A 10,810-nucleotide genomic window follows, 5' to 3' on the forward strand; every position below is an offset into this window, starting at 1 on the left:
GGGCTCCATAGCTGTAATTTGAGGCCCATAGAGACATTTTGGGGTACCGGGGATGCAATTTAGAACCCAACGTGGAAAAACTGGGACCTAAAGAAGCATTTTGGGGCACCAGGGATGCAATTTGGGGCCACTATGGATGATTTGGTCCCTGCAGCTGTGACGTACACACAGAGAGACACCACCACCCCCCCCCCTGCAGCTATGTGCACCCCAAAACCCTCCCAGACCCCACGGAACTGCTCCCCTTCACCCCACAGAGCCACCGACACATCCCACTGCCAAAAATAACCATTATTACCACCAAAATGCCACACTGGAGGGTACGGGGAGGGGGGAAACAACACACAGACCCGGGGTTGGGGGGCACAGGAGCTGCCGGGAGGGGACATTTTGGGGTGACGGCTGCAATCTGGGGTGATTTGGGGGGTTTGTGGGGGTCTCTGGGCGCCGTCACTCGGTCCAGCGGTGGCCGCAGTGCGGGGCGGTGCAGACGTAGTAAAGCCTCATGGCGTCCTGGGGGGTGGGAGGAGGGGGCAGTCAGGGCGTGTTGTGGGGGGGACAGTGACATTTTGGGGGGGCACAAGGCTTTTGGGGGGGGGGGGGTGTCACCTCACCTCAGCTCTGGCGCTGTGCGACTGGAAGAAAACAGCTTCCTTGTGCCCACACCTGGGGGAGAGGGGGACATAAAAATCTTGTGGGGACATCAGAGATATTAGAGGGGGGGGGGGGACAGACATGGGACATTGGGGTCCCGTGGGGACACTAGAGCCAAGGGGGGGGTGTGTGTGTGTGTCCCCATGTCCCCACTCACTTCTGGCAGGGGTGGTCCTCAGTGCGGGGCAGCGTGGGGTCCTGCGAGACGTCAGCGATGATCTGCGTGAGCTCGCTGCGAGGAGACACCCCGGGGTGTTAATTAACCCCCTTAATTACCCCAGGCTATTAATAACCCAGCTATCCCCCTCATTAATTACCCCTAGTTATTATCCTTATTAATAATCCCTCATTATTCGCTCTTTTTTCCCCCTTATTACTCTCCAATTACCCTTGAATCACTCCTACTAACCACCCCAATTATCCCTTTATTTATTAATTACCTATAAATTTTTTCTCCCTTATTAATTGCCCCCTGCTCATCTTCCCTTATTGCCTCCCCATATTAACCGCTCACCCTAATTATTCTCTTATTAACTACCCTAATTCTTACCTTGCTAACTACCATCCTATTAATTACCCCACCATTCTTTTCAATTACCTTTTCCTTATTAATTACTCTCTACTAACACCCCGTCCCTGGGGTGGGGAATACTGGGACCAGTACCCAGGCATCCCCGCTAATGAGCTCGTTCCGCTAACGAACTTACTCCACTTCATGGGTGATTTTATTGACGTAGATGCAGCTGTTGTCGGCCTCTTGCTGGTAGTCGCAGTTACGGCACTGGGGGAAGAGCAAGGCTTACGGGCCGGCCCCGGTACCGACCCGGGAGGGGCGGGGCACCGGGACCGGCCCCGGTACCGACCCGGGAGGAGCCGGGCACGGCCCCCCGCGGCACCGGGCCCGGCCCCCCCGTGCCCCCAGCGCACCCCCCGTGCTCCCTGGGGGCGGCGCACAGCCGGGACCCTGGGCCTGGTCCCAGCTGGGTGCCGGGGGGAACAACTCACGGCGTAGAGCAGAATCCGGTTCTCCTTGTCCTCTTTGGGGTACAGCATGTTGTTGCTGGGGGGGGGAAATGGGGGGGGGTTATTATGGGGTCTCGGGGGGGGGGGGGGGGCTCAGCCTGGTCCTGGGGTCACATCCCTTGGGGGGGGGGGGGGGAGGCATTAGGGCGTCCTGAGGGGAATGTCGGGGGAGTCGGGGGTCTGAGGGGGGGGGACACAACCTGGGGGGTCCCGGGGGGGATGTGGGGGTGCCGGGGGGGATGTGGGGGTCCCCTCACCACTCCTGGCAGAAGCGGATCCCCACGAAGCCCGGCTCGTAGGCGCCGTCCGCCTCCATGGCGGCTCCGCCGTGCGCGTGCGCGGGGCCCGACGGCGGCCGCGGGGGGACAAAGGGCGGCGGGAAACGGCGGAACCGGCCCGGCCCCCCCCGGGATTGCAACCGGCACCCCGGGCACTGCACTCCCCGTGCATTGCACCCCGGCACCCCCGTGCATTGCACACCTGCACCCCCGTGCATTGCACCCCGGCACCCCCGGGCATTGCACACCTGCACCCCCGTGCATTGCACCCCGGCACCCCCGTGCATTGCACCCCGGCACCCCCGTGCATTGCACACCTGCACCCCCGTGCATTGCACCCCGGCACCCCCGTGCATTGCACACCTGCACCCCCGGGCATTGCATCCCGGCACCCCCGTGCATTGCACCCCGGCACCCCCGTGCATTGCACACCTGCACCCCCGTGCATTGCACCCCGGCACCCCCGGGCATTGCACCCCGGCACCCCCGTGCATTGCACCCCGGCACCCCCGTGCATTGCACCCCGGCACCCCCGTGCATTGCACACCTGCACCCCCGTGCATTGCACCCCGGCACCCCCGTGCATTGCACACCTGCACCCCCGGGCATTGCACCCCGGCACCCCCGGGCATTGCACCCCGGCACCCCCGTGCATTGCATCCCAGCACCCCGGTGCATTGCACCCCGGCACCCCCGTGCATTGCACACCTGCACCCCCGTGCATTGCACCCCGGCACCCCCGTGCATTGCACACCTACACACCCGTGCATTGCACCCCGGCACCCCGGTGCATTGCACCCCAGCACCCCGGTGCATTGCACCCCAGCACCCCCGGGCATTGCACCCCGGCACCCCCGTGCATTGCATCCCAGCACCCCGGTGCATTGCACCCCGGCACCCCCGTGCATTGCACACCTGCACCCCCGTGCATTGCACCCCGGCACCCCCGTGCATTGCACCCCGGCACCCCCGTGCATTGCACACCTGCACCCCCGGGCATTGCACCCCGGCACCCCCGTGCATTGCATCCCGGCACCCCCGTGCATTGCACCCCGGCACCCCCGTGCATTGCACACCTGCACCCCCGTGCATTGCACCCCGGCACCCCCGGGCATTGCACCCCGGCACCCCCGTGCATTGCATCCCGGCACCCCCGTGCATTGCACCCCGGCACCCCCGTGCATTGCACACCTGCACCCCCGTGCATTGCACCCCGGCACCCCCGGGCATTGCACCCCGGCACCCCCGTGCATTGCACACCTGCACCCCCGTGCATTGCACCCCGGCACCCCCCGTGCATTGCACACCTGCACCCCCGGGCATTGCACCCCGGCACCCCCGGGCATTGCACCCCGGCACCCCCGTGCATTGCATCCCAGCACCCCGGTGCATTGCACCCCGGCACCCCCGTGCATTGCACACCTGCACCCCCGTGCATTGCACCCCGGCACCCCCGTGCATTGCACACCTACACACCCGTGCATTGCACCCCGGCACCCCGGTGCATTGCACCCCAGCACCCCGGTGCATTGCACCCCAGCACCCCCGTGCATTGCACCCCGGCACCCCCGTGCATTGCACACCTACACACCCGTGCACTGCACACCTGCACGTTGCAAGCCTAGACTCTGTGCATTGCCCCCACGTTCATTGCTCCACTGCACGCCCCATGCCTTGCACACCTGCACCCTCGTGCATTGCTCTATTGCACCCCCCGTGCATTGCACACCTGTACCCCCGTGCATTGCTCTATTGCACCCCCCGTGCATTGCACACCTGTACCCCCGTGCGTTGCACACCTACACCCCCCGTGCATTGCTCTATTGCACCCCCCGTACGTTGCACACCTGGACCCCCGTGCATTGCACCCCGGCACCCCCGTGCATTGCACACCTGCACCCCCCGTGCGTTGCACACCTGTACCCCCGTGCATTGCTCTATTGCACCCCCCGTACATTGCACACCTGCACCCCCCGTGCATTGCACACCTGTACCCCCGTGCATTGCACACCTGCACCCCCCGTGCGTTGCACACCTGTACCCCCGTGCATTGCACACCTGCACCCCCCGTGCGTTGCACACCTGCACCCCCCGTGCGTTGCACACCTGTACCCCCGTGCATTGCACACCTGCACCCCCCGTGCGTTGCACACCTGTACCCCCGTGCATTGCACACCTGCACCCCCCGTGCATTGCACACCTGTACCCCCGTACGTTGCACACCTGCACCCCCGTGCATTGCACACCTGTACCCCCGTGCATTGCCCCCCCCGCGCCTCGCTCCCTTGCACGCACACCCCCCGCGCTGACAGCCTCCTCGCCCCTCAGCCCCCGCCCCGCCCCTTTCCTCCATCGCGCCTCTCCATTGGACGAACCGCGACGGGGCGGGCCGGGCGGCCCCGTTCCCTATTGGCTGCGCGGCGGCACGGCGCCGCCGATTGGCCGGGCGGCGGGGGCGGGCCGAAGGTTCCAGAAGCGGCGGCGGCGGCGGCGGCGGGGCCGCAGGATGAGGGCGGCGGCGGGGCCGGGGCCGGCGGGGCCGCTGCTCGGCGCCGGGTCCGGGTCCGGGTCCGTGGCGCTGGCCGTCACCAGCAGCCTCAACGCCTTCCGCACCCACAAGCGCTATGGCACCGGCCTCACCATCGCCGAGTTCAAGGTAGCGGGAGCGGGCCCCTTCTCCCTCGCCTCACCGGCCGGCGGCCTCCGCCCCCCTCGCGGGCCCGGCCTCAGCCGCGGCCTTCCTCCTCTTCCTTCTTCGCTTCTGGGCTCCTCCTCCTCACGGCGGGCTAGCCCCGTCCAGGGACCGCCTTCCCTCCTCCTCCTCCTCTCTGGGGCCCGGGACACCCCTTCCCCTTATTCCTCCTCTTCTTCCTGCTCTTCCTCTTCCCTGGGGCTTGGGGCACCCCCTCCCTTCCATTCTCTTCCTCGTCCTCCTCCTCTTCTCTGGGGCTTGGGGCACCCCCTCCACTCCCTCTTCCTTCTCCTCTTCTTCCACTCTGGGGCCCAGGACACCCTTTCCCCTTCCTCCTCCTCTTCTCTGGGTGCCAGGGCACCCCGTCACCTCACTCCTCTTCCTCCTCCTCTTCCTTCTCTCTGGGTCCCAGGACACCCTCTTCTCTTCCTCCCCGGAGCCCAGAACCCCCCTCCTCCTCCTCACCACCCCAGCACCAATTTCACCCCCCGCCGTCACCCTTAGATTAGAGCTGGCTCGCTGGGCCACCTCCTGCCCCTGACCAGTCCCCCCCCCGTTTCCCCCCTTTCCCAGTGCAAACTGGAGCTGGTGGTGGGCAGCCCGGCCTCCTGCATGGACCTGGAGCTGTACAGCGCCGAGGAGGAGCCGCTGGGCCGCCTGGACTGTGATGAGGCCCTGCTGGGCTCCTACCCCGTGGCCGATGGTTGCCGCGTGCACGTGGGTCTCATTCCCCCTCCCCCTTTTTTCTTTTTTCCCCGCTTTTCACCCCAAAATCAAACCTTACACCCACTTCGTTGCACCCCCATTCCCTACTTCCCCCCCTCCCAGTAGCGGTGTGCCCTGTTGCTCACCCCAAATGAACCCACCTTGCTCTAGCACACAGCACACCCGTTTTCCCCCTTTCTCACCCCAAAATGGGGGACCCCCCGTAACGCCCCCCCCCCCGCGGGTTGTTGGGGGGCTGCAGGTGATTGACCGGAGCGGGGCGCGTATCGGGGAGTACGAGGACGTCTCGCAGGTGGAGAAGTACGAGATGGCCGAGAGCGACTATGAGAAGCGGCCAGGTGACACCGGTGGCCCCGGGGGCGTGTGTGTGTGTGTGTGTCCCCCCTTGTGTTTGTCTGTCTATCTGTCACCCCCCACGTGATGTGCCCAGTCCCTGCGGTGTCACCTCCATGGTGCTGAGGGGATGTCCCCACCCCGTGTCCCCCGTGGTGGCACGCTCCCAGTCCCCCCAGTTGAGGTGACTGTCCCTGTCCCCACTCTGTCACTGTCCCCCTAGTTGAGGGGACCATCCGCTGTCTCCCATGGTGACACTTCCCCAGTCCCCCCAGTTGAGGTGACAGTCCCCATCCCTCATGGTGACACTCTCCCAGTCCCCCCAGTTGAGGTGACAGTCCCCGTCCCCCATGGTGACACTCTCCCAGTCCCCCCAGTTGAGGTGACAGTCCCCGTCCCCCATGGTGACACTCTCCCAGTCCCCCCAGTTGAGGTGACAGTCCCTGTCCCCCAGGGTGATTCTCCCCACTCTGTGACTGGCCCCGTTGAAGTGACAGTGCCCTGTGGTGACTCCCTGTCCCCCTAGTTGAGGTGACTGTCCCCTGTCCCCCTGGTTGAGGTGACACTCTCCCAGTCCCCCCAGTTGAGGCGACAGTCCCTGTCCCCCATGGTGACACTCTCCCTGCCCCCCAGTTGAGGTGACAGTCCCCATCCCCCATGGTGACACTCTCCCAGTCCCCCCAGTTGAGGTGACAGTCCCCGTCCCCCATGGTGACACTCTCCCTGCCCCCCCAGTTGAGGTGACAGTCCCCGTCCCCCATGGTGACACTCTCCCAGTCCCCCCAGTTGAGGTGACAGTCCCCGTCCCCCATGGTGACACTCTCCCTGCCCCCCCAGTGTCCCAGTCCCCCCCAGTCGAGGTGACATTCCCCTGTTCCCCACGGTGCCACTCCCTCTCCCCCCTGAGGTCCCCCCCCTCCAGCCCTGTCCCCCGATGTCCCCACAGAGTCCCTGCGCTCCTTCCTCCGCCAGCGCCGGTGGGGACGTTACGACGCCGAGGGGACGCGGCGCCGGGCGGCCGAGGAGCAGCAGCGCCGGGCGCAGGAGGCAGCGCTGGCGGCCGCCCTCCCCCTGGGCGCCCGCTGCCAGGTCCGCGTCCCCGGCCAGCCCTGCAAACGGGCCACCGTCATGTACGTCGGTAAGTGGCCCCCCCCAGATGGCCCCAAACCCCCGGGATTTGTCCCCAAAACCCCTCCCCCCTTCACCGCCCGCCCCCGCCCCCCCTTTTCCCCGCAGGCCAAACCGATTTCAAGCCGGGATACTGGGTGGGCGTCCGCTACGACGAGCCGCTGGGCAAGCACGACGGCAGGTAGTGTCCCCTCTTGGTGTGGGGGTGTCTTTGGGCCACCCCCAGATCGTGGCGGTTTTTATTTTAATTTTTTTTGGTTGTTTTTATTTATTTATTTATTTATTATTATTATTTTTTCCTCCATCCAAGTGTGGGCGGGCGCCGTTATTTCGAATGCCAGCCCAAGTACGGCGCCTTCGTCAAGCCCCAGAGCGTCACCCCCGGGGACTTCCCCGAGGAGGACGATGGCCTTGAGGACGAGCTGTGAGGGGACACGGGTGGGGTGGGGGGGGGGGGACACGGGTGGGGTGGGACACACACGTGCACATCGCGGGGTGGGGGTGGGGGGGACACAGCAGGGGGGAAACGCGGCACCAGGGCGGGGGTTCGGGGCAGAGCACGGGGCGGGGGAGAACAGCCTCAAATCGCTGCGTTTTCCCTTGTTTTGGGGCGCCCCCCCTCTCCCCCGCCTCTGGCGTGCCCCCCCCCGGCTGTTTCACCCCAAAATCGCACCCTGGGCCCCCCCAACACCCCCTCCCTCCCCTTCCCCCCCGCCAAAAAAAGCTGGGTGCTGCTTGCTGGCGGGGGCGGGGCTCCCTGCTGGCCACGCCCTCTCGACCTTTGAGGGGCGTGGCCTGGCGCCTGTGTTACAGCCAATGGGCGGGCGCGGTGAGGAAAAGGAGGCGGGGCCAGAAGGAGCGGCCGGGCGGGTGAGTGGGGCTGGGGGCGACCCTACAATAACACACACCCCCCCCCCCTTGTCTTTTGCGGGCGACCCTACAATAACAAACACCCCACCGCCCCCAAATCCGGTACCGACCCCCCCGCTAACGAAGCGCCGTTTCCTTCCCCAGCCGCCGCCGGAGCCGCGCCCCCCCCCCCCGCCCCCCCAGCCAATCCCAGGGGGCACCGGCGGGGCGGCCCTGCCTCATAAAGTGGTGTTTTAAGGTGAAGAAAACCGGTGTTTTGGCCATTTTTGGGGGGAATAGAAGGGATTTGCGTGTGGGGGGGAAAGGCGTAGCCAATGAGAAGGCGCCTTCCGCGCCGCAGCGGGACTGACGCGTCGATCCGCCAATCAGCGCGGGCATTGGCGGTGAGTGGTGGCCGTGGCGACCAACCGGCGCTCGCCGCGGTGGGGGGGGTGGGCTGGCGGGAAGGACGGGAGGAAGCGGAAGGGCGGCGGCGGGGGCCGCCATGGGCTGGTGGGGCGGCGCGGGGAGGGCGGCGGCGGCGGCGCTCCGGAGGCTCCGAGGCCCCCGGTGCGGCCTGGGCCCCCGGTACGGCCTGGGCCCCCGGTACAGCCTGGGCCGGGCCCCGCCGCCGCCCGCCGCCTCCGACCTGGAGCGGGCGGACGCTTGGCTGCTGCGGAAAGCGCTGGAGGGCGGTGAGGGGCGGGGCGGCGGCGGGGGGGGGCGGGGTCTGAGGGGGGGAGCCCTCTCCCCATTCTGTGGGTGTCCCCCCCCCCCCATTTTGTGTCTGTTCGCTGTGTCAGGTCTCCTTTCCTGGTACCGTAACGGGCTCCTGGCCACCGGCGTCGGCGTCATCTCCTACGCCCAGAGCGACACGGGCCGCGACGCTGCCTACGGTGGGGACGGGGGCTGGGGGCCATTTCCCCTGCTGGCACCCTCAAACTGAACCCTCGGATCCCAAACCCGACCCCCCTGGATCCCCCACCCCAAATCCTCCCCCAGATCCCCACCCCAAACTGAGCCCCCAGATCCCCACCCCAAATCCTCCTAGATCCTCACCCCAAAGCCCCCAGGTTGTCACTCCCAGGTCCCCCTCCCAAACTGAGCCCCCCAGATCCTTCACCCCAAATCCCCCCCCCCCCCCCCAGATCCCCACTCCAAACCCCCCCAAGATCCCCCACCCCCAATTCCTCCCAGATCCCCCACTCCAAACCCCCACCAGATCCCCTCCCCAAACTGACCCCCCTGTATCCCCACCCCAAACCCCCTCAGCCCCATCCCCGCACCCCAAACCCAACCAAAATCCCTTAAATCCAACTCATCCCTCCCCCATCCCCCCTGCTCCCCCATTTCAGGCAGATTTTGGGGCCATTTTCCTCCTTTATAGGTTCCCCATCCCTTTGGCCTAATTATTTTTGCCAACACCCCCCTGCTTTGTGGGAGCTCTTCCCCCCCCCAAATATTCCACCTGAATTGTTCTGGGGCTTATTTTAATTTTTTTGTTTGTTTGAAGGTTTTTTCATCCTGGGGGGCCTGTGCGTTTCCTACGGGGCCGGTTCCTACCTGGTGAACCTGGTGCTGCTGCGCCGCCCCATGATGCTGCCGGCGCCCACGGCCGCCGCCAACGCCGCCGCCGCCGCGCTGCTCGCCCTGCTCTGGCTCTGCGCCCTCTCCCTCTACGTTGGCCGCTTGGAGGTGGAGATCGTCCCCGAGGAGCCCCCCGAAAAGTGACGGGGGGGGGGGCTGGGGGGGGGCTGAGGGGGGCTGGGGGACACACCCTTGTTTATAGAGAAAATAACCCCTGAGGGGTGAGAAACTGCCCTGGGGGAGGGAAAAAAACAGCGGGGGGGGGGGGGGGAACACGACATTAACACCCCACCTGTGAGAATTAAAAGCTCCTTGGGAGGATTAAACCCCCCCAGGAGGATTAGAAGCTTCTTGGGAGGATTAACCCCCCCACCCCAGGAGGATTAACCCCCCCCCCAGAGGATTAAAAGCTACTTGGGAGTATTAAAAATCCTCCCCCCCCCGAGGATTAAAAGCTCCTGGGGAGGATTAAATCCCCCCCTCCCAGCAGATTTAAAACCATTTTGGGAGAACCAAGCCACCCTAAAAAGATTAAAACCACCCTGGGGGGATTAAACTGCCCCCCCAGGGGATTAAATCCCATCCCAGGAGGATTAAAAGATGCCCTGGGATGATTAAACCCCCCCCCCCCCAGAGAATTAAAATTCCCCAGGAGGTTTCAATCCCCCCCCGGGGAGGATCAAAAACACCCGGGGGGGTTGGATTAAAATCCAATCCACACCCCACCCCACACCCCCCCCTCAAAATGCTGGGGTTTTTCAGCAAAACCCTCCAGTTTTGGCTGCTTTGTATTTATTCATTCACCCTGGGGGTGGGGATCAGCACCCTCCCGGGGCCTTTGCTGTGCCTGCTGTTTGCACCCTCATTCCTGCTGTGAAAAACAAGGGTTTTGAGCAAAACTCGCCTCCGTGTGGCTCCGCTCTGGGGGTTTTATGAAAAAATGAGCATTTCTTCAGGCACAGTGGCAGAAACAAGCGTTTTCGGCCCCGTTTTTGCAGCCCCTCTGGTCAGCACGGGGAAACGGGGCGGAGGAGCCGGGCTGGGAAATAAAAAAGGTGGAAAAAGCCCCAATTTGTCCCTGCTTCATTCACAGGGGCCTCAGAAAGAGGGGGGAAAAACCCCCGAAGTTGCCCAGATTCCTGCTGATTAACCCCAAAACTGGGTTTGCCCAGTTCGCAGTGGCTGGTTTGCCACCGTTTCCCAGTTTGCAGGGTCTCCCCGGGCTGCGAGTGTGCAAAGCCCCGTGCCCAGTCCTGCATCACGGTGCCCACGCGGTGCCCACTCTGTCTGTGACGGGTGCCCACTCTGCAGTGCCCACTTGGTGACGGGTGCCCACTCTGTGGTGCCCACGGTGCCCACTCTGCGGTGCCCACTCTGTGACTGCTGCCCACTCTGCGGTGCCCACTCTGTCTGTGACGGGTGCCCACTCACTCTGTGACGGGTGCCCACTCTGCCGTCCGTCCCCCCCGCCGCGCAGTGGGTCCCCAGCGCCGTTACAGCCTCGTGTCGCCCTCCCACTCTGTGCACCCCAGTTTCCCAC

The 10,810-nt window shown here is 65.0% G+C and overlaps 3 protein-coding genes across 5 annotated transcripts; 2 read left to right on the forward strand and 1 right to left on the reverse strand.

Moving 5' to 3' along the window:
- Nucleotides 1-276: 276 nt before the first annotated feature.
- POLR2I (RNA polymerase II subunit I) lies at nucleotides 277-4,416 on the reverse strand. 3 transcript variants are annotated; one of them, XM_042797263.1, is made up of 6 exons: nucleotides 4,331-4,416; nucleotides 1,660-1,714; nucleotides 1,362-1,435; nucleotides 812-886; nucleotides 615-666; nucleotides 277-513 (listed from the first exon to the last, which is right to left on the reverse strand). In XM_042797263.1, the coding sequence occupies exons 2-6, from the start codon at nucleotides 1,705-1,707 to the stop codon at nucleotides 451-453; spliced, it is 312 nt and encodes a 103-aa protein (XP_042653197.1). In that variant the 5' UTR covers nucleotides 1,708-1,714; nucleotides 4,331-4,416; the 3' UTR covers nucleotides 277-450. The 3 variants fall into 3 exon arrangements, with proteins under 3 accessions (XP_042653197.1, XP_042653195.1, XP_042653196.1); XM_042797261.1 differs by lacking the exon at nucleotides 4,331-4,416 and adding an exon at nucleotides 1,906-2,139 and having other exon boundaries at nucleotides 1,660-1,722; XM_042797262.1 differs by lacking the exon at nucleotides 4,331-4,416 and adding an exon at nucleotides 1,935-2,054.
- Nucleotides 4,417-4,421: 5 nt separating this feature from the next.
- On the forward strand, nucleotides 4,422-7,947 carry TBCB (tubulin folding cofactor B). Its single transcript, XM_042797260.1, has 7 exons — nucleotides 4,422-4,611; nucleotides 5,221-5,364; nucleotides 5,615-5,711; nucleotides 6,653-6,844; nucleotides 6,943-7,015; nucleotides 7,145-7,704; nucleotides 7,849-7,947. Exons 1-6 carry the CDS (start codon nucleotides 4,462-4,464, stop codon nucleotides 7,260-7,262), a joined length of 774 nt encoding a protein of 257 aa, XP_042653194.1. The 5' UTR covers nucleotides 4,422-4,461; the 3' UTR covers nucleotides 7,263-7,704; nucleotides 7,849-7,947.
- Nucleotides 7,948-8,167: 220 nt separating this feature from the next.
- Nucleotides 8,168-10,336, forward strand: TMEM160 (transmembrane protein 160). Its single transcript, XM_042797264.1, has 3 exons — nucleotides 8,168-8,378; nucleotides 8,487-8,579; nucleotides 9,197-10,336. The coding sequence occupies exons 1-3, from the start codon at nucleotides 8,189-8,191 to the stop codon at nucleotides 9,412-9,414; spliced, it is 501 nt and encodes a 166-aa protein (XP_042653198.1). The 5' UTR covers nucleotides 8,168-8,188; the 3' UTR covers nucleotides 9,415-10,336.
- The last annotated feature ends 474 nt before the right edge of the window (nucleotides 10,337-10,810 follow it).

Source organism: Tyto alba, unplaced genomic scaffold (genome assembly GCF_018691265.1).
Source record: "Tyto alba isolate M040663 unplaced genomic scaffold, T.alba_DEE_v4.0 Super-Scaffold_25, whole genome shotgun sequence".
In the NCBI taxonomy this organism is placed as follows: Eukaryota; Metazoa; Chordata; class Aves; order Strigiformes; family Tytonidae; genus Tyto; species Tyto alba.